The sequence below is a fragment of the Plectropomus leopardus genome, chromosome 21 (assembly GCF_008729295.1).
Source record: "Plectropomus leopardus isolate mb chromosome 21, YSFRI_Pleo_2.0, whole genome shotgun sequence".
Classification (NCBI taxonomy): domain Eukaryota; kingdom Metazoa; phylum Chordata; class Actinopteri; order Perciformes; family Serranidae; genus Plectropomus; species Plectropomus leopardus.
This window is the reverse complement of record NC_056483.1, coordinates 14,812,757-14,836,648: the sequence shown is the minus strand read 5'-3', so window position 1 is coordinate 14,836,648 and position 23,892 is coordinate 14,812,757. Positions and strand designations below refer to the sequence as shown.

The 23,892-nt window shown below is 39.5% G+C and overlaps 1 protein-coding gene across 1 annotated transcript in view; it reads left to right on the top strand.

The window, feature by feature from the left end:
* Positions 1–23,892, top strand: part of LOC121960984 (myosin-9-like) — a 156,794-nt gene that overhangs the window by 2,094 nt on the left and 130,808 nt on the right. The window contains exons 2-5 of the mRNA XM_042510887.1: positions 3,329–3,478; positions 15,801–15,871; positions 22,009–22,132; positions 23,676–23,855. Of these exons, the coding sequence (XP_042366821.1) occupies positions 3,329–3,478; positions 15,801–15,871; positions 22,009–22,132; positions 23,676–23,855 (525 nt within the window). The remainder of the gene's footprint in view (positions 1–3,328; positions 3,479–15,800; positions 15,872–22,008; positions 22,133–23,675; positions 23,856–23,892) is intronic.

The window sequence follows — 23,892 nt, the reverse complement described above, 5'->3', positions numbered from 1 at the left end:
CTGCAAAAACTATTTAAAGACCAGCAAAACAAAAACTATATAGTGGAGTAATGGTGTCTGAAGTAAGAATAAAGTCACCCCTTTTTTTGTTTGAGCTTCTCTGTTGTTTGTTATAGTAGATGGTCTGGCTGAGTGCACATGTTAGTGTATGTTACTCCCTGTGTGTTTCACTGGCTAGCTAATTGCTAATCTACATTGTGCTCACACAGCAGTTAACACTGGTACCTGGACAGAGTCATCATGGAAGCAAAGTGCCCATGCTCTGGTTCCTCCGTTGTTAACACTGTTAGCTTTACTGACATATTTAGCACAGTTCGCGCTGTTAGGACTATTAGCTATCAGCCAACCCCATGTTGAGAGCCTCGGGCAGGCAACCTCTGAATCATGGATATGCTATGAGTATTTTTTTTCGCATGCTTTAGGACAGTGATTACTGTGAGGGACTGAGCTTGCAGGCAGGAGAATGGGGTTTTTCAAAATAAGGGTTTTATTAATCCAAAAATAAACCAGACCCTTTACAAAATGTGTTAAAAAAAAGTTCTGGACCCATAAACTGTCAGCTAAACAGCATGCAACTCATGATGGGTTGATGCTAGAATGGATTGTTTGTGTGTGTGTGTGTGTGTGTGTGTGTGTGTGGGGGGGGGCTACAGCGCTGCAGGTTAACTTTAGGTTATCTGACTGCACCCCCTTTCAAAAATTTTATGCGATTCTTATTAATGTCAGATAAATCATCATTGTGCTCTGAGTAACTCCTCATACATGCAGCACATTCAACCCTTAATATAATTTCTCTTCTAGCTTCAACTGAACAAATTAAACAAATGTATGTTTGTGACACGTTGATGCTGTAACCGCATTTGATCTGATTTAAAAAGAGGTATGGAAATTCAGGCTGAATCCTTAAACATTTGATTAGCACGAGTGCAGTCTATGTAGTTACTATATGAATCTAGCAGTTAGAGAAAGCTTGAAGTCCTCTGCCAGAAACTACTGTGATTGGTTGTCTCAGCTGTGAGCATTTAATGACATGCAGTGGAGATCCCGCCCACCTTCCTCCGGACGATCCATTCTAGCATTAACCCCCATGATGTGGCAGCGATTTGGTACATTCTGACTGGTCACTTCCTGTATTGAGGAGCTCTGCTTTCAGGCCATCTTTTGCTCTGGCCTGATAAGATGGCCCCCCAGCAGCAGCGACGAGCAGCAGCACTCCAGCACTGTGACTGGTAAAGAAACAGAAATTAAAACAACTTGAGGCAAACTTAATTAAAGATAAGAAAACAAACCATTAAGAGTGAACTGTAAAGAAAAATAAGGTGTACAGGTGGGCTAGCAGGATTTAAATGAGCTGTGCAGCAGGTGCAGCCATCACAATTAGCTGTTCCAAAAGCTGGAAAACAGTGAGTCAACATGCCGTAGTTTTTTGGATGCATTTTCAGTTCTACACCTTTTTAAATACAATGTCAACCCTAGAATGTTATCTTAGATACTGTCACCTCTACCACCTTTGTAAACTTACTCTCCCTGAAGCTATACATCAGTGTTATATTATGCGTCAGGGGACGCTGTAAACCGCTTGTTGACTTTTTTGGCTGTAGGGGACAGACGTTTATGAACACAGATGTACAGGTGCTCCTCTAAGGCAAAAATAATTCTGAAATTCAGTGGCAGTCCCTTTTATCAGAGCTGCAATCACTGTATGTGTAGACTATCTGGCTACATGTGCAATCCCTTTAAGGAACAAGTACATAAGCAGTTCTTTTTTCAACAGAGATAAAAGGCTGACCTGGAAGACTGTACTGAAGAACTGTGAGGATTTGATATATGAGATCAGTTGTGGAGCATGTTCAGGTGACCTATTTTTTGTAAACAATAAAATGTGAACTTAGAAATGCATTCTTCCAGGCACAAAGCAGCAACAGGGAATAACATTTTTTTTGAGCCTGCACTAACCCCTGTCCAACTATGTACTCCTGCCTGCTCATGAAGTATTCTTGTCTAATAATACAGTTCAGATGTCATCTATTGTAAATCCTAGGTGGGCTGCTGCATGAAAGCTAAGAGTATCTGACCGCCTTGTCAGACAGGGCTAGTTTCACAGAGGTTTTGGAAAGTAAAATAGTATTTGACATTTCAAAACCAATTTGATATACCTCATGAAGATAACGCCTGAATTAGAGCTCCGAGAAGAAATTCAGTCATACCAACAACAAACCTATTTAAGTATTTCTCAAATTGGATGTTATTTTACTAAACATTAGTAGAGCAAGTTAAAATTCACTACAACAGAACTATGGGTGTATGCTATATGTACAGTGGGTCTACTACTGACCCCCCCACCCCATGCATCTCCCTGATCAGATTCCTGATCTCATTGGTAACACCTTGAAGACACCAAACCAAACTGTTTGTCTGGGGAGCACTCACATTTCTCTTGCGAGGCCATCATGGGAAGCATGTAGTCCCTGTTTTTCTGTTCATTCAGTTGTGTGTCAAAGTGATATCTTACATCACTTTGACGTTTGCTGAATCTTGGGGAAATTATTCATCTCACTTCTGTAATCTGTCAACTTCAAAAACACTGATTTGCCAAGAGGGAGTACTACATTTATAGGTCAGCGAAGATCACATACTCTCTTTGCAACTCTGTCTCCTAGGAACGACAGTCACATTGCAACTAATTTGCAAAAGCGATTTTATGTCTACTGGCAATTTTTGGCCCCTGCGTAATGGGGCAGGAGCGGGAAATTTTATATTGACAGGATATTAGGGTGGATTAGTTTCGTGCTTGACTTCAACACCGTAGACTTGCATTTGTGTCCTTTCCCATGCAGTGTGTTTTAAAAATGTAATTTAAAAAAAAACATGTTTGTCAGAGAGCTTTCTCTTACCTCAACCATGTTTTATTTGTGTAAATAAAACCCCATGTAAATATTTCACAATTTAGTCACAACAAGAGGATGTTGAAGTGGAAACAAATATTATACTTTACAATATTGTGTTCATATGTTCAAAACTGTGGCTGCTTCTCTAAAGCACACAGAGCTAATACAAATTAGTTGTATATCAATTTAATTATTAGGGAAAACTGCAGGATTTTATTTCTGAGTGATCCCAGTTCTACACAATTTTTGAGGCACAAATGATGTGTTTACTGCTTTCTTGTTTTATCGAACAGGAGTTTTAGTTTGTCATTGATTTGGGTGACTCCATAAGTAAAACAACTTTTATTATAGAAAAAAGCCCCTGCTTGGTTGTACTGTCAGCTTGTTAAAACACAGCAAATTAACCACAGTTTGATCCTGCTGTGCTGTTATTCTTGCAGAAGAAAGTGGATTTCCTGTGGTCTTATGTGAATGACCTCGCAGAGCAGAACCAGGTGCTGCTTCAGACCATTGAGGATTTTCAGAGGGAAGCTGACCACAATGTTTCCAAATGGGAAATGAAGCCACACACCTCTGATCATATTTTGGACGTAAGTTTTTTAATTGTCTTCATTGCAATGTGCCTTACCTGGCCCAGATGGAGTTTCATTTTTTTCCTTCACATTTCTGTATTTTAAACTCATTTACAGCCTTCTTTACAGGGTTTATTTCCTTGATAAATATTTGTGTTGTCAGGAAAACCATCTGCAAGTAATACAGTCAAGGTTTTAATACTTAAAGACAATTGTGATGCATATTGTGAAATTATAGACATTTTTTAAATTTTTTACTGAATGCATTTATTTATTTCAACAAGTACAATGATGTGATAAACTTTAGAGACACATTTTTTTTTAACATTCTAGTCCCCCACCCACTCAACCCCAAAGGTCCCACATAAAATCTTTATAAATGTAATTAAAAAAATAACTAAATAAATAAACAGGTAAAAGAATGATTAAGTGAAGTAAAAAAACAAAAATGATACAACAAAGTATATATACATAATTTATTTATTTGATTGGGGGGTCACGCAGAATTTTGGGGACTGACTGAATTTGCATTAATTGTTCCGATCGTAACATTGGAGGGTCTGGACAGTGGCAAAAAGTGTAATAAATACAGTTTATTTACAACAGGAACATGAAATAGGAAAAGATTAAAAAAAAGAAAACTATGGCTCAGCTGTCCAGATGAAACTGCAAAGATTTGCAACATGAATTTTAGTTGTAAACACAATTTGTACCCTTTGGATATACACAAATAAATGTACCTACTTTCATATTACCTTCCTGTTTAACCAGGGGCAGTTATTTAGTATTCTGCAATAAGTGCAGAAGCATATGTCAATAGAATGAATTGTCTACTCATAAATACCATCTATATACAAATATCAAGCTCGGGAGAAAACAAAAGAGAAAGAATAACAGCTCATGGCTTTCTTTTCTACTTTATTCTATCTATCTTCAAGATCCTTTGTGTACACTTCTTGAGGCCAAGGCCTCTTCGACTTTTCAGAATCCAATCAGTAGAAATCACACTGAATATGCTTAAAAGTTAAGTCCATGAAAATCCTTCATTGTTTAGACAGAGCAATATCAGCATGTAGCATAAAGGCAGTATAGAAAAGCAATGAGAACGAGCACAGAGCCGTGCATCACATTTCTTTTTTTAATGGTAGAAATGATTTGGTGATACCTGGTGTACTTTGCAGGATTATGCTTGCCAGCAAGAGTAAAAGTAAAATCCAACCCAAGCTTGACTTGTTTGGCATTTTGCCTCGCGGTATTTGTGTTTTTTGGTGCTGTGTCTCTTGGATGCCTGCTGTTCACAGTCTGGCACCTGGTCGCTACATTTTTACAAAGCCCAGACCTCACCTGAGCACTGCGGGAGGCACACAACCACAAGCGTCCCAAGCAGAAGAATACAGGCAGAGGGCCACTCACTTCTGGTGGGTCATAAGTGATGATTGAGAGGTATTTCTTCTGTATATATATATATATTAAAAAAAAAAAAAACGAACATTTTTATTTTTATTTTTTTTAATGAAATCCTGCATTGTATATCTTTAAAGATACTGTGAACTCTCTGGAGCTGCAAACAGAAGAGTTGTCTCTGCTTGACTCAATCATCTCCTGGAGGAAAACATACTTTACCATTCATTCTAGTGGGTTGGAGGTGCAAAGCTGTGTGCAAAAGTGCTCCACCAAAGTGTTTTTTTTTTGTAAAGATTGCATCAACGCGAGGCAGGTCTATAAAGACACCAGCTCTTGATGTAGTGACCTTAAGGTATTGTTTCATTTCAGTTATGGCCAGGCTTCCATCAACATTTGCTCGTCTGAGTGGATTTTGCACACAGAAAAGTAATTATGGCCTTTTATACATCAAAGTACTTATCTGCTATTATGGAGAAGGTCAGAGGGCTAGCTTTGTGTGCTCTCTGCACCGGTCACAAAGGTCATGGTAATTCAATGCTTTGCATTTCTCACATTCAAAGCTGTCTATTTTTTTTTAACTTTCATCATTCTGAAACTCAATTTTCTTCAATGACATTGCATCAGCAAAAAAATACCAGCATCCCCATGTTTTTTGTCCCTTGTTTCTTTTCTCTTTCTTGCAGACTATAGTGCAATAGATTCCAAAAGAATAGTGAGGATGACCAAGACCGTTACTGGTTTTCACACTGCATTGTAGGCATTTTACCAGTGTTTTTAGCTAAAGAGGAAAAGGAGAAAAACAGTTTTTGAAAACTGATTAAATGATATTCTCTTAGCTGCTAAATACCCTTCAGATCATCTAGTTGCACAATTTTGTTGTTTGTGACAACGGCAGATTCTTTTGCAGCCAAAGCGATGTAGTGTGTGGGAACATAATAGTTTGTTGCTGTGGTATCGATCCATCTTCTAAGCTTTTGAATCTCCATTTTCACCCGTCTTAAACGATGCTCTCGCTGTCTGTTTATGCTACTTTGTATGTTTTCAGAGTCTAGATTGGTAAACAAATACAAACAAATGGACTGCTTCACTCAACAGTCTATTAGGATAGCCAGGGGACAATAGTGTGTTTCTGCTCTGATGTCCATAATGTGAAATCCAATCAAATGAAGAGCATTTAGAGCTACTTATGGACCGTTCCACCATGTAAACGATGCAATGAGCTCTGTAATAGGAGCTTGGCTAACGTCTGATTGAATCGTAGTGTATGGTCTTGTTGATGCACAATAGGGTTGAACTGTAATGGACACTAAACAGAGTTTGTTTTGTGGTCATAATATCATGAAATCCAAGGCTTGTGTTCTCTGTTCTAGACTGCAGCAATTAGCCTGTTGTCTATTTGTCATCCATCGGCAGACGGATGTAGCATCATCATGTTCCCTGCATACAATATTAACCTGGATTAAACATTACTTTGTGAGTAATAGTGAGCATCTATTTAAATCTGTGGTTACTGGCCAATACCTTCAATACACATAAGTTCTGTTAAATATGGAATGTATACAGGAATCATTTTAAAATCCATTCAACTTCCCTACTATTACAAACTGATGGATTTTGAAGGATGTACAGTGGATGTACAGTTGGTTGTTACAATGGTAGCTGGACTCCTAAACAGCATTGTTTCACTCAGAGAGTCTGTATTTGTGTCAGCATGTCGACTCCCAGTCTTTGTGGTGCTCTTGCCAGTATCAGTTTCCAGTTTTCCAGCCAGTGAAAAAATGTACGGAAAAACTTTCTTTGTCTCATTCGGTTACAATAAAAAGCATCATTATGAGTGCTGAGAACTTTTTTTGGAAACTTATGGGAAACTTCCTCATTTCCTTCAGTCTTCTGGTTTTCACTCTTGTTGGATGGTCATTTTGGCAGTTTAAGGATTACTAATCATACAATGCAAAAAAAACTGGCACTTTATTGATCTCTGTAGAAGTGTTTTTTTCCACCTGCACTCTTCCAGGCAGGTCAAAGGCACAAAGGCAGCTACAGAACAGCTTCTTCAGCTGGCAGGAATTCAGTATGTTGCTTGAGGACACTTTTGTAGGCCAGATGGTGGCCAACTTAAGGTTTCAGTGACAGTTGGCGGATGAATAAAGCACTCATCTTTTATTTGAGACATATAATTAGGAAAACGCAAAGCCAGGCGCAAACTTAAAGGAATACTTAAACCCCCAAGTGACCATTTGAATATCAGTTACTCACCCTGTGTTACTTTGATTTTGGGAAGAAAACTTTGATTTTCCTGCATGCATCCACAGCGAACCTAGAATCCAAAAAGGGATGCGATCTTGATGAAATGAAGGAAAACGGTTCCATTTTTGACTGCAGCACAGCTATATCAAAGCATCTGTGTACAAACTCTCACAAAACTCCTTCAGTATAATGCAGGTCTCATTTATCCACTCGCTTGCTCTGGACTTCCCACACAAGTTTTTTGCTAAAAACTAACTATAAAAAGAAAACTATTGTATAAACAGCCATGCCATGCATGTCTGAGACTGTCCATGCGGATGTGATTTAAATACGGTTTATTTGGGTATCACCCCCTTCTTCTATGTTTGGCAGTTCTGAACACACAACTAGATTAACGAGACTTGGATTACACTGCAGAAGTTGTGTGGGAGTATGTAAATTGATGTTTTGATAAAGTTTTGCTGTTTTTAAACATGGACCCCCATGACTCTAATTATCAAGAATTTTCTCAGTTTTTGAATTCTTTGTTCTCAGAAGGCATGCAAGGCACTCAACACTGGTTTTCTTTTAATATGTCGGTTCATGTCATACTGTATTTTTGCCTCACAAAGAGCACACTGCACAGGGTTAGAAGGTTGAAGGTTGATTGATCAGTAGTTGTGTGTGGCAGTCTTTTGTTCAGAGCTAGTTTGACAAGGATGTGAGAAGAGATATATGAAGTCAGACTTTAATTCCTTTACATCCAGCATACTAGACACATGCAAGCCCTTGTTGTGAATCCTATTCTTCTTTTTCAGTTATTGCTGTGTCCGTCTCTGTTTAAGTTTATCATTGTATTTTTTTGCCACCATCCATATTCGTTGGCAATTTAGCATGAGTTGTTTGTGTGTGTGTGTGTGTGTGTGTGTGTGTGTCTGTCTGTGTCTGTGTCTGTGTGTATGTGCAGCCTATGTGTGTGTTTGTCTTTTTGGTAGATATTTTAATTCCCAGAGTTTAGCCCCTGGCCTGCAGGGCAGTATGGGGGACTGTGAAGGCCTGAGGGGGATCAGTGTAGATCAGAACAGATCAGTAGGGATCATTTGGGATCACTGGCCCTCTCTTTGATCCACTCATCCTGCCATCTCCCCATTCCCACACAATTCTCAAATTATTACCATACCGGGCATATTAAAACACCCACATGTTAGTAAACACATTTTTTTGAGAGTGGAGACGAGTGGCACTCTGTTGTACTGCGGCTTAAAATGAAAGTATCCAATTTTCTATGCTTGTTAGCTTTCCTTGTTTATAAGAGACAGGGTTAACAAAGAAGACCTAATTTATTTTGTCTTATTTGTATCTGAGAAGAAACAAATGGGTTATAACAAGTGTCGACTACAAATTTGCTAACTGAATGCCGGGAATGTCTCCAGCTGTGATGAGAGTCTCCAATTTTTTTGTGTGTCTGATTCACAAAGTGACTATTTATGACATTCCCCATAAACTGCAGAACATGGGGCTATTAAAATGCTCAGGAACCAAATGAGAAAATTGGTCTCATGACTTAATCCATGCTAATGAGAACATCATTTTTCCTGTCATGTGGAGCACTCTCCGTAGTAGCACTCTTAAGACCCATTTCAACAAAACAGTACATAAAAGAAGGAGTCTGTAAGTTATGGCGTAGCTGTTGGATGAAAACTTTTCTGGAATTAACACAAACGGACCTCTTTTCAGAATGACCACAGCCTTTTGAATTCATACAGTTCATGACCACACATGCAAATGCATTAAAATCAGCTTTAATCTGTTTCCACATTGCAGCTGTGCCACAAATATACTCATTTTCTCAGCGAGATTAATTCTGATAGCATTATTTCTATATTGTAATGGCTATAACATAATGAAAAACACAATTAGTCTGACTAGCCTGTATGCTATTCATGCTTTGGACATAATGCACAGAGGCAGCTGCTTCAAACCTGGCTGACCCTGTGTGGTTGTGACTGGAAGTCAATGAGGAGAGAAGGTAGAAACTCAATTCAGGTCTGCATTAAAAACAATCTCTGAACTGTGTGACCTTTATCACCCCCTTCTCTCTCTCTCTCTCTCACACTCACATACACACGTATACATTTGCTTGTGTAGCAGCAGCTTGGAAGGAGAGCAGGAGTGAGTGTGAGAAAGGGAGAGCAGGAGAGGTCAGGGGGTTGCGATGGTTGACTATGCTAATGCTGTTGTTAATGACTTTGCTGTGAGTGATAATTGATCGTCTTCATTACCATATTAACTTCACTGCCCCCCACCCTTCCCAGACTCCCCTTTCCCCCTCCCCCTCAACCCCCAGTCTCTATGCAGTAATGCATGCCCCCGTTTGATCTTTCAAATAATGAACTAATTAGCTTAATTAAAATCAATAGAGGTGCCAATACCAGGTTACACATTTCAGGGATGCCGTCTCTATCTGCAGGGAGAGGAATTTTCAGAAAGAGAGGGCGAGAGAGGATGGATGGCCGGAGGTAAAGGGAGCAATACATAAACAACAGGAAGGGTGGGAAAAGGTGAGGAGCAAGAGGAGGGAGAGTGAGACACACAGGGGCAGATGGAAAAAGAGGAAGCAGTTATTTGAAAAGATAGAGTGAGATAAAGAAAAATAAGGCGAGAGGGGTGTGTACAAGCAGATGAAGAAGTAAGTGTTTAAATATGGTAAATTATAAAAATTAGTGGACAAGGGCGAAGACAAGAAAGCGTACGAGAAAGAGACAGAAAATATCCGAGGAAAAGAGGGAGCCGCAGAGAGGGGGAACTAAACGAGAGAGGGAGAGAGGGCGAAAGAGGTTCCTAATGCTGATTTATGAGTGCTTGACGGTCGTTAGCTGGAATAAATGGCTTGTAGGAGTGGCTGCAGCATTACTCCCTGTACATGATACTAAGTGCATTGTAAGGTCAGCCATAAGGCCAAACTTACATATGTAGTGCTCTGCCCTTGTAAACCTTTGTTAATATATCAGCCACAGGATGGAACTGTAACTAGTCCATCTGATACGCTGGGATCACTGTGACTCCCTAACCTGGATGGTAATTATTTTATTTCACTTTGATTTTGAGAACTACTACATGCACAGTTTTGATACTGACTCACGTAGCTGGGTCGGGTATTGTGGCAAGAAGGCCAGACTATTTATTAAAATTCTTTGTTTACATCTGATAGTAGGTTTTATCCTGGAATTTTAATTTCTGTTGAAGTTTTGACCTATTTGCCGCTGCATTTAAAATGTTTACACTTGAATTGTCATTTTTTCTAAATTTGAAGATTCTTTTTTGTTCTCCACATCAGTATATGTGAAGTTTATATATACATTTTCCTTATCAGTCTGTAATTTAATGCTGTAGTGGGAAATTTTCCAAATCAAAGCAGCTGCTAGTAGAATTTGAAACTTGATCACTCTGTGGCCACTAAAATCCCTTTACTTTTAGTAAAGGAATTTTTTTTTTTGTATTACGACCTGTGCTGCACGGATTGGCCAAATAGTATATTTTCAATATGGCACAAAAAAGCCCTGAATGTGAAGCAGCAGATGTTTTTCTTCTTGCTATCATCATGGTTGCATCATTTTTCACTTGTATCAAGCTCACTCTAGACATAATTAAAGTCCACGTTTTTAGTACACAGTCACTCTAAACATGTAGGCCTTGACATGGTCGAACGAGACACTGGCGTGTTCCTTCTAGTCACCATCACCATGAGCTGCATTATCCTATTTTTTTCCCCCATTCCTCGCTTTCTGTTGTTATCTGGTGACTCACGCACACACGTTCTTGCTTTTGTTTTTTCTCCTCTGTTGCTTTCAGTTGACCTAGCTCCAGACAAAAGGAATGGAGGAGAGTGGAAAAATGGAATGATTGCGTAAATGGATGGCTATTTTCAGATAGACAAGAAACAAGAAAAGCGAAAGTGAGGTGGGGAAGAGAGAGAGGGAAAAAAGAGGAGGCGTGGGTGAGGGGCAAGTGGATGAGACAGGAGGAGACAAGAGGATGTGACGAGGCTGGAGTCTGGATAGATACGGAGGGGAAAGGAAAGAGAAACAGCTACAATAGAGATGAGAAAGCTAACCGATTCTTTGAATAACTTGCTGTCATAAGCTGTCTTTGTTTCTTTCTTACAGTAGAAGTACTGCTACTATTCCTACTTTTAATATCACCAGCCCTACAAGTACTTCCACCTCTATAGCTCTTCTACAGTATGTCTGTCACTACTACTGTCATTTCTCCATTGTCTCACAGTTACAGTGACTACATTTCACATCCTCGCCTTCTCTGCAGGAGACTGAGATATGATTGCTTCAGAAGTATCAGTACTGCTTGTTATAGACAGAGCACCTTCTATAAGAATGCATTTGCATATGCCTGTTCTGTTTGTCTTAAAACGCAGTGAGAAAACTAAGCAATGTGATGCAACATCCATGTAACATGCTTTCTGTTTCTCTCACTCTCGTACTTCTTTTTTCTCTCACTCATTCGCTCCACAAATTTTGACCATTACTTTGAATAGTGTATTTCCTCACCACACTTTAATGGTATCATTGTACTACACATAGACAGACACACACACACACACACACACACGTAAGCCCTCCCTCTAACAAATTAGTTTACCGTGGTCATAACCTTCACAGGGCTCATTATCATAGATTGCAGGCCTTTTCATAAAGCTGAGACCACTGGTGACGGATTACTAACGGGATGGACACACGCTCGTGCGCGCACACACACACACACACACACACACACACACACACACTGCGATCCGTAATGAGACCTTATTCCGGACACCAACCCAGCTGCCTGTAAATTACAGCCGCCACTCTGCCATACATACTTAATCAGCTAATGTTGTTTTATTCCTTATTATTAATTTGCTCCTGTTTCTGATTTATCTAAAGCGCTCTGCATCACACCAATATTTTGTCTCCTTTACAGTTCAGAGAGGCAGAGAGAGAGAGTAGGCTGTGTGCTTATTCATGTACTTAGGGGATTGCATCAGTAATGAATGGACTGGCTGTTTAGGCATACACAACACAGCCTACTACTCACCTTAATAATGTAAGCAGGTCGTAACTCCTGCTAACCCAAGGGTATATAAGGCATGCACACACAGACACACACACACACAAACATATTTCACGCTCCCAAACACACACAGCCTACCTGTATTAGCCGCTGACCTCTACGTGTGCCAGGTCTTCTTACTGTCACATTGCAGCTGCATTGGAATATGAATGTTTTGTGATTGGAGGAGAAAATCGTGTGTATTTTGTGTGTATTTCTGGTGGTGTGCCTTTTATGAATGTTGTGTGTGAGAGACACAGCTAAGCCCACTTTATTTTAGGAAATAATATATATTACTAAATATACTGTACACTATAAAATCCAAAAACCATAGGCATCATGTTTTCAGCTTTTCTGTCCATCCTTTCGTCCCATTCTCGTGAATACGATATCTCAGGAACACCTTGAGGGAATTTCTTCAAATTTTGCACAAACGTCTACTTAACTCAGCAATGAATTGATCAGATTTTGGTGGTTTAAAGTCAAGGTCACTGTGACTGGGTCCGTCTCATCCTGGTTGAGGCGATATCTCAAGAAGGCCTTAAATGAATTTCCTCAAATTTGGGGCAAACTTCCTCTTGGACTCATGAACTAACTGTTTAGATTTTGGTGGTCAAAGGCATGAAAGGCATATTTTTGGCCATAACTCAAGAATTTGTAGACTAATTATCACAAAATGTCACACAAGTGTACAGTAAGATAATGAAGTGATGTCAGTTTATATCTAAAAGTATGAAGTTTACCTTCCCTGTGAAATCATACTGTTTTGCAAAAACACTTTTTTGGCCATAACTCAACAACAAAACTCAGAAGCAGAGAGGAAGACATTTGGTCCGATACTGAATTGGTAACAATAGTATTGGTTGTCCACCTTGGAACTGTGCCGGCTGAATAGATCTTATGTGCTGTCGGGTAGAAGGTGTGTGTGAAGCATCTGTGTTTTAGAATTTGTAGTTTCATTGTGGCAGCATCCATATTTGAAGCACTGGCAACTGTCATGGCTACATATAAGTCTGGACAGACATGGATGTAATCTGTAACTGCATCTTGACTGGTTCCAGGAGGCATACAACCGCAAGGCAGTAATTCTAGTGTTATTTGTTATTTTTTGTGCTGTAACACGCAAAAAATCTTTTCCATCAATACTGTTCAATTTAAAAGGTTTTCATATACATAGTAACTTACTTTCAACATGTTCTTTGAAAAATATTGTACAGTTGAGTTGAGAGTCAAGTAGAGGAACTTAACAAGTCTGTCTGTGTTTATCATTTGTTGTTTCCAGCATTTAAAGTGGTGTCCTAAAAAGAAAAAACAAGTTGTTGACTCGGCAGACATAAGTCTGCCTGCATCATGCATCAAATATTAACTTCACATATAGTAATGGATTGAGTCTCGTCTTTTCATCCGCACCAGCTCCTCTTTTTGGATTCCTTGCGTGTTCTTGAGTGTATTTTGGTTCACTATCCCTGCATTCACGTAAACATAACACACCCGTACTTAACACAAGCATATGCATAATTGAAACACACACACATGCTCATACTTTAAGTACACACACACAAACATACAAGCATATGCTCACACACAGGGTTGTGTGTTGACCTGTGAGTCATTGCCGTCAGCATTGATTTCCTTTTCCCAGAGTGACCCCTGTCACCACGGCGATAGAGTGGCAGATATTTCAAGAGTGCTGCCAGTGTCTCCCTTTTTCTCTTTTCCCCCTCTCTCTTTCTGTAAGTCAGATTCCTTATCTATCTCTGTACGGGCATCTTCCACTTTTTTCTGTGCAACTCCCCATCCATACTTCTTTTTCTTTGTCTCTGTCTAATTATTGTCACATTTAAGAATCCCCTGTAATAAAAACACGAGATCACCGTAACTGCTCCTCTTTTGTGCTCTATTCATTTATACTTATTTCTTTATGTCCTTCTTTTTTTGTAGAGATACAGTATGAATTGACCTCACAACAACAATTCTGACCCATATTTTTCGCCCGTCCTCCACAAACCAATGTAAAAAGGGACAGAGAGAGACAGGCAGGCAGGGTAATGGCAAGGTTATTTAAGTCCAAGGAGTTGTACTGTGGCTGGAGCTGAACAGAAGACTGAGTGTTTTTGTGTCTGTGTGTACGCTTTTATCTTGAAATTGTACTTTCTTCATCTCAATGTCCTTCTGACAGAGAAAGCAACTTCCTGTGCTACTACTCTATCAAATGCATTTTTTAAATCCCCAAAGAGAACAGCTGAATGATTAAGTCATTAGAGTAATCATATTTCATATTTCATCTTTGATTCTTTCCTCTATATTTGATTTTGTCAGCTTCTTGATTTGATTCTGGTGATTTGTGCGCAGTTGGCCCTGTTTTTGAAAATGAGCAAAGCAGAAAGCAGAGACTTTTTTCTCTTGCATCAATAGTTTGGACAGTTGGACACATTTTTTTTAATGTCTTGTCCTTTTTCCCATGACACTATTGACATGTTGCCATGGTCGTCAAGATGCAAATTTGAAGTAATTGAGGGGTGACGCACTTCACACCTCTAATCCTTTGCACTGTCACACCTCAAAAGAAGCCCTTTTTTTCACAGAGATTGTGCTTAAAAGCCATAACAAAGTCCCTTCTGTACATAGCTTTTGCATTTTTACACATATACAAACAACGGTGGCGCATTGCCGTCTCCAGGGAAAGTCAAGATTTTTGTGACCCATCCATCACCCCAACCTGCCTCCTTACAAGACAGATCAAGACTGCTTTCTTGTGTACTCCCATCAATGCACTGATCACTTATGCAGCCTTTTAAAATACGTGGGTTATGTAAGAATTTGGGTGCATTCCTTTTCAGAAGAAAACGTGGAAACAGTTTGTGAGAACAGACTGACATTTAATATATGTGTCAGCATTCCCTTCTAAACAATAACAATTGCATTAATAATCCTGTACTGTCCCTGTCATATGGCAGTCGATCTCGTCTTCGGCTCGGAGGGGAAGCAGCTCTCGAACCTCATTTTGCGAAAATTTTTGGCCACTGTTCTTCATCTTTGAGTTGGCTGGTAACTTCTACTGCAAGTTGCTTTTTTAATCTCCCGCAGTGGGCCACGCGCCTAGTGCAAACTGTCACACAGACCTGCTGGCTGTCACTTTTAACAGACACTGATTTGGTGCTGTTTCTACCACAGCTGCAAACTCAAAGGCGAGACAACTCTGTCACCGCATTCTGCGACCATACCTTTTATACAGAATGGCGAGGTGGGATTACAGCGCAATGTAACTGCCTTGAAGAAGCAGTGTAAAAGGGGCTGCAGTTTACATCACTTGAGAAAAATCTTTTTTTACAACATTACTTTTCTTTATTGAGCAGTCCCTAAAGTTGTATAAGGGTAAAATGTAACTTTGAATATGTCAGACTTAGTTGTATTTCAGAAAAGCAAGAATAATATACCCTTTCCCTTGCTATTATTATACAAGGCAGATTGTACTACTTGGTATAATGTATTCTACTACATACCACAAGTTGTACACAATTTCTTCCAGTCTATAACAAATGAATAATCACTGCTGCACATGTCCCATGTGACTAAATATTCTGTATAACATCTCTTCCAGGTATCTGAGGTTGATCTGAGTACTTTGTTGCTGGATGAGCTTGTTGGACCTGTGGCTAACATCCCACACAGGTATGTATAGTTATAGGCATGCTGTAATGCTGACTTTTAATGATATTAGTCATTCAGCTTCCCTCCTCATCAAAAAACAGTTTTTCTCAGAAAAAGTTTACTCTTGGCTTAAATATCTAATAACTTCTTTATAATAACTTCATGAATCGACCACACACGCACACACACAGTCACACTCACACACTCACACTCACTCACGCACATACACAGGTCCCCCAGTGTAGAAAGAGGTAACAGAGTTGGCCTCAGGGACTCTGTCTTTCCTCAGGGAGGTTGAGCTCCTCCGGGAGTCGCTGGAACACCACTGTCCCCATGGCAATATGCAAATCCCTATATGATATTTCCCACCATGCAGTGCTCCAAGGCCCCTAAAGACTTGTTCTGTTTCTACTTTAGACCTTTTCTGGAAAGACAGATTTTTATTTTAAGTTTCACACATTTTTGACAAAACTAATGAAAGGAGCATTTTCTGAATCTAAATCTTCATGCTCATACATATGTACCTATTGCAGATTTTTCCATCGCAAGCTAGACTCTTGGACGCACTAGGCCAGGGAGAGGTTTGATATGAAAATGACCTGAGTTCCTATAATCCCCATTGCTCGCTGAAGCTGAAGTTACTTGCTGTCGATCATTCATATTTTAAGCGTTGGCTGTAAAGTAAGCAGCTGAGCACATCCAAAACCATCCTGCAAATAAAACATTGAAATCAATCGACCGAATGTAACAGCCATACACTTAAATCTTTATATCAACATTACAAAGATGTCCTGCACTGAAATCATATAAAGAAAGACGTTTCTGTAGTACAGCCTAGAAGTTGATGTCATAATGTTTTGTGACTACATGAGAGCAATCAGTTGATTTCCAAACATAGGGATGATATTACAGTCAATATTGGTTTTTTTTTCTTCCAGAGCTGTCATGAAAACAAAGAAAACATCCAAATTTGGTCGGAAGTAACCGGTCAGTAGTTTGACAGCCGGCAGTGCAGCCAATTAAAGCACCAAGCTAAGCAGGAATCGGTGGTCTGGCACAATGTGGCACAATTGAGTTTGCGGCTGTACGGGGTTTCTTTGCCATTCCTGCGAAAGGCACTGAAGGGCGTGATGGATCCTCAGTCAGTGCACTCGCTGTCAGAGATGTGGGGATTTGCATCACACCTTGAGCGTTTTAAATGGCTGCACATATAATAATAATAAAAAAAATGAAATAAATGAAATGAGTAAATCAGGCCTCATGAAATGAAATGACAGGCAGGTTGAAACAGCGGGTGAGTGTGTGTGTTTCTTGCCACCAGCGTCAACATTAAACACATCAGATTGAAGCCACCCTCCAGGGTAGCATCACTCAGCCAGGTGTGTGTGAGTGTGTATGTGTAAATGTGTGCGTGCGCATGGTGAAACCTAAGTCTTTTATCTACTTTTCCATTTCCTCTGTTTTTTTGTTTATCTACAGATTTATTTATATATTTCTGCTGAAATGGTGCACAGAACACACACTCTCACACACATTGATCTATCGATGTATTGATGTGTGAGTGGGTGTCAGTTTTTTTATTTTCCATCTCCCTCCAATTTTTTAATTATTTTCCCTCAGTATAATCTCCTGCAGACTTTTTACACTTGAGTGCTGTTTTCCTTTGCCAAAAGCAGTCAAATGCTGAAAGTTAGTTAGGTAAAAAAAAAAAAGCTTTGACAGAATATCCTGATTCTCATTTGGGAAAGGTAGGAACTTAACTTATTTCACACTCCGGCAGTTTCCCTCAGTGTAACTGTTCTAATTCAACTCCAAACTTTTCTTTGTTAACAGAAGTGATAAGATATTTAGGCTTGGGAGACTGGAGATTCATTATTGTTACATTATTATTTTCCTCATGGCTTTGCTTGTTATTCTATTGTCCAGCTGTTTATCTGACAGTCTCCTGACTCTTCCTCTTTCCAAAGACAGTAGTGGATGCACATTTTTTTCTTTCTCCGTCTCTATCTCTCCTCTCTTTCTCTCTCTCCCACTTCTCTCTCAGGACAGGAGGAGGATATGTCTCTTTTTCTCCTTATTGACTTTCCCAGGTCAGGCTCCTCTTCTCCTATTAGGCCAAGCTAACTGATCAATACACAGGCCTGGTGGGCTGCTGTGTGGACATGCAGACAGGCATACACAGTGGGCCATGCCCCGGCCAAGTGCCATGCTCATTAACACACACGGAGCATACATGTATCACACTCTCTTAAATAGACTTACATGTGAAATCATAATGTTGCAACTGACTTTAGAAACAATTTTAAACACTACAATCTGCAATAAAAAGTTGCAAATCTAAATGAATGAATGAATGAATCATGCATACATCTATAAATCTTTATCTAGTTGGTTGCTTCTCTGTCAAACGCGAAGATGCGACAGACTCCTCCTCTCCTCTCTAACGCTCTCCTCTCTTCTCCTCCCCTGCTGTTCTCCCAGCTGGTGAGTTGTGACATCTGCAGTGCTGCGACATGGATAAGCAGCTGCCAGAGATGGAGGGAGGGAAAAGGAGAAGGAGGGAGGGAAGAGGAAAAGGAGGGAGAGCCATAGAAGACAATGCAGGAGGGAAACGAAGAGAGAGGCGGGTGCCTAAGGGAGGGATGAAGGGTGCTGACAAGCAGCAACAGTTAGGTGTACAGCAGGGGGAGACAGAATTGTGTGTGTGCGTGCGTTCCTGTGCATGTGCATGTGCACATACATGTATTTGTGCATGTCTATCTGTGAATGTGCCGTGTGTGTGTGTGCACATGGCAACTTGCCAGGCGGTGCCATCTGGCTGCTTGACAGAGCTCTTCTCATTAACAGGGGGGTTAATTGCTGTGGCAGCACCCAGGCTGTGTCAAACATCACCCTGGGGACACGGGAAGCAACAGACGATCTACATGTTTGTGTATGCACGTGCACAAGTGTGTGTGTGCGTTTGTGTGTTTAAGCATGAAATGTGGCACTGGAAATCTTAAAACGCCTTTCTCTACATAAAAATGGTTAACAGCAACCTGCAGTATATTAGCCCTGGCATGTGAGGAGGGCAGCAGAGGGGATCTGTGTCCCATGTGTGTGTGCATGCATGCATGCAGGTGTGTGTGCTTGTGCACGTATGCCAAGCTACATGCATGTTTGTATTATTCTTATGAATTATGTCTTGTTGCTGTAATGATGTAGAAAGAATTGGGTTTACAGAGCCAATGTCTATAGCCCTGAGGGCAAACACACACACACACACACACACACACACACACACACACACACGGGGCAGGGGGAAGGGGTGGCAATTTGCATGTTATTACTGCATATTCATGACTAATTTTGTTAGCCTTGCCTAATAGGCCTGAGTGACAGCTTGAGATATCGAGAGCCTGCTTTAATATCACACATACACACACACACACACACACACACACACACACACACACACACACACACACACACACACGCGCGCATGTACACTCTTCAGTCACATTCAGTGGCCCTGCTCTCTCTGTCCACACAGTAATCATAACAACACTTAGGGCTCTAAATAGGAATTCCCTGTTCATCTGTTGGTTTGACATTGTGTCATTTGTTTAGCACAACTGCTTTATTATATATAACAGTGTATAGTAAATCATATAGCTTAATTTGTTACATGCATAATCATAACCTAATATGCACCTACACATGCACGCGCACACTCACATTGAATGGCATGAATAAATTTGCATTTTGACTTGTTGCAGGTCCAGATGTGTTACATGTTTTCTGATTTATTTTCCCAAAAAGAAGCAAGAAATACCTGTTGTATTAAATTCAGTTTCATCCATTAATGGTGCAGAAAGTAGGACCTTATGTACCATTATGAAAAACAGACAACGCTTATTTTTTTCTGTATTTTAATCTTTGTTAAGTACATATTAGCTTGGCGTGTTCTCATTTTTGTGTTTTTAAAAAGAATACTCAGCCAAGACAGAATGATGTTCCTTATCTCAGCTAGCAAGTGTTTTCTGTCGTACACATATGCACATACACACTAACAGCACTCCAAACCCACCACCCCACTGTGCAGGTGAAAATAGGGATGAAATTGGCTGCAGTTACTTTTCATTCAAAACCCTCTTTCGATTTTCAACTTGTTCCCATTTCAGACCATTCGTTTCTAAGGAATCTCTCCTAAATTATGGGTGATTGAAGTATTTTTCCACCAAACTGACAGGGAAATAAGTTTTGAAAATGCTAATATACAGACCCAAGCTTTTTCCTTCCATCTGAAAGGTCCTAAAATAATAAGAAAAATCCCGTTATAATGCAACTGCAAAAAGATTTTGTCCTTTTGTAAAAGTTGTGGATTGATATTTGTGCATATCTTTAGGGAAAGGTTGTCTTTGTCTACACATTTATGTACATATAAAGACTTCTGTGCATGCTTAGGAGTACACACGGTTTTTGTACATTCTCTTTTAAGCAGATTTTCTAAGTGAAATGCTCAGCAAAGTGATAATTCATAACAAAGGAACACTGTAGTTAAAGTGGAATAAAAAAAATCAAGTGAATTGATAGCACAGTAGCACACACACTTTCCCATTCTCTTCTGGAGACAGAAACAGACTATAATCTAAGTCAGTTTGTTCACACTCTCCTCTGTGGCTTTTACTCCATTTGACTGAAAAGTTTTTTTTTTTTTTCCTGAAGTGAAAGATTTAACTCTCAGCGCTCTCTCCACTCACATGTCACTTTTGTCAAATCTTGCCTTTCCTTTCCCTGCTTGGCGCGAACGTGTAGACACGCTTGATCAAATGTGAGTTTAACATTTTTAATCTGCGCAAAGTTTCATCAGAATAACTCATCTCATGAGGCTGGTAAATATGAAACTGTGTGTGTGTGTTTGTACGTGCTGTGTGTTTGGTATGGGTAGTGCACAGTACTGTGTGATCTGTTTTTTTTTTGTGTGTTTTTTTTCCCCTCTCTCCTTCCATCTCGGTGTGTGACAGCCTTGCCTAATAGGCCTGAGTGACAGCTTGAGATATCGAGAGCCTGCTTTAATATCACACATACACACACACCCACACACACACACACACACACACACACACACACACACACACACACACAAGCATATCAGCTCCAGTTGCTGTCACCTAGCACAAATTTCACCAGGCTCAGCATCTCTTTGCTGCTTTTGAATTAGATTTTTTTTCCATGATTCACATATTACTGTATACACACAGCATGCTGTTTACATTGCGGATTGCTTTTAAAAATGTATTTCTTATTTTATGTTTTTTTTTAATTAATTAAGCCTCTTAATTAACCATCAAGGTTGTTGTTAGGTGTTTCACATGTCATTTTGAATACACCTAACCAGTGTCAAGACTGGCCTTGAAAACAATCATATACACCGCCACAGGCTGCGATATTTGCCCATAAGCATTTAGTATATATAGATCTCATGATGATGATTAGGCTTTCACCGATGTAATTCAGATCTAATTTTTAATATATTCAATACACATACTGGAAATCATACCAATGGAAATCAGGGGTGGGGGAAAAAAATCGATACAGCATTGTATCACAATATTTTGCATCGCAATATTATATTGATACATGGTTGCCAAGTTGTTGTTTTTTTAATTAACAATATTAATAATAATTGCATTAAATTAATAAAAATTGCAAATACAAAATAAACTTTTGGCAGACTACAAGAATAATACAATTATTTGCATTTTCATTCCCCTAGATACATTTTGTTGCAAAAAAAAAGATTGCAGTGAGAGGAACAGACTGAAAACTTTATCTTTAAAACACATGTTGACAAAATTTCTCTTCGGGGACATAATTTGCAGCTGAGAAAAGGTAATAAATAATATTATATCACAATATATGTTATTGCAACATATAGAAACATGTTTAAAACTGCAATAATTTTGTATCGTGATGATATTGTATTGTAGGGCCCCTGGTGATTCCTACCCCTAGTGAACATGTTTAAGCAGCCTATATAGTATAACTTTGCAGAACATAACACAGCAGTACATACTTCAGTTTGTGCATAGGTGGTTTAATTTTTATGTTTTTTCAAGAAAGTCTTTGTCATGCATCATCCTCTCGCTCCTTTTCCCTCTGTCTCTCTGCTATAGTTCTGGTTCCTTGGTCCAGATCACATCTGAGTTGGCAGACCTGAAAATCCAGTTGCAAACCAAGGACATGGTCATCTCTGATCTGGAGAGGGAGCTCAGAGAGAATTTGCTGGAAAAGCAAAAGGTAATCAGCTCAACTTATCCTAAATTTGAACTCATAACAAAAGATAAACTACACAACAGGAATGTTATCAAGATATTCTGTTAAGTCTTTAAAACCTTTTGTGTAAAATCATTTAGTTTGTTGAAGATCTTTCATCTTTTTGTCACATTATTGAATACACTGCGTTACATACATCTACATGTCCTCATTTAAGAGTGTTTCTAAAAAAATTACAACGTAAACAAAGAAACTAAATCTTATCATTTTAGATTTTTTTTCAACACAGTTCTGAGGCTGCCTACACAATTAAATGACTTGTTAAGGTGATTTTTTTTGCTGAGCGCTTGTTATTGTTTAGAAGCCTGTCTTAGAGGTGGAGAAGTCTTTTTTTTTTTACGATATTGGTTTGGCAGCTGTGCTAGAAGCGCTCCATGTGCAGCCAGGTTTAACAGGAAGCCGAAGCGTGTGTGATGAATTACCGGCATATCTCAGAGCCCTGGGTAACAAATATGGCGTCGCCGGCCGGGATTAAAAGGGAGAGTTTTTTACGGCCTCCCCACACCTCCTTACAGGGTGTCACTAAATTATACCCACTGCTGTTTTACTGTCTTCTGTGGCTTACGGTTAAGACACACTTAAACACACACACATACACACACATACATTTGTGCTTGTGGTAAACCCGGCTTGTTGGTTGTTTATGTGTGTGTTGGCTGGTTACTGTTTGTTTATGCTGCTTGTGAGTTGACTCATTTGCACTGCAGCTAATTAGTGGTTTGTGTGATTACAGAGCGTAAGAGAAACAAGCAGTGTTACTGGAGCTTGTTCTGTTAATCATATTTTCAACAAATGTTGATATATCTTTTCATTCCGCTTGTGTTTCTGTTTAGCTGGTACGTCTGCAATGCAGATGCACGGGTAGATCTGTTGGCACACACTCATGTAGACACAGCCTTAATAAAGATGACTGCCACGGAATTTGTTTGTTAGCAATAAGCCAGTTTTTGAATACATTTAGAGAATGTGACACCTATGAGGCCCAATTAAACCAACTGTATATGCTTAACAATGTAAACAAAGCATGTATACGTGTAATTCGTTTGAATTTTGTCAGCGTAGAGGGTTTTCATCTGTAATGATATACGAGTTACTAAAATGGTTGCAGTGTTTCCTTTACAATACCCATACCATTATCCTCTGCTTGACCCCGTGTTTCCTCTGTACAGTCTGACTTCATTAATAACTAAAACATATCAGAATTTAAGACATAAACTGCTGTTCTACTCGAGAGGGATTGCATAAAAACATCGTAATAAATTATTTAAATGGTACATGAAAAACTTGTATAATTACAAAGATTTATATTTTAAAAATAGACATTACAAAAATGTATATGAAATGCGACTTATGTTTAAATGGCTTAAAACTATTGCATGACATTGGTAAAGAAATAATCAACAGCATTTCTGAAAAACAGCATAAAAATAATTATTCAAACTCACTGAAAAATAACTTTCCTCCTTTGAAAGAATCTTTTATTGTTTTAAACTCCTTCACGGCCCAGACTGCAACACAGGTGCTGGAAAGCAGCGAGAGGCTGGTGCACCTGCAGAGCGAGCTCTCATGTCTGCAGCGCATCCAGAAAGACAACATGAAGGAGGTTGCTGAGAAAGACATCTGCATCACCAAACTGCGAGCTAACGTTGAGCTGCTGCAACAAGAGGGGGCCGACGCACACGCTCAGGTGGGCAGAGACACTTTCTGCAGTGGAAGTATTCAGA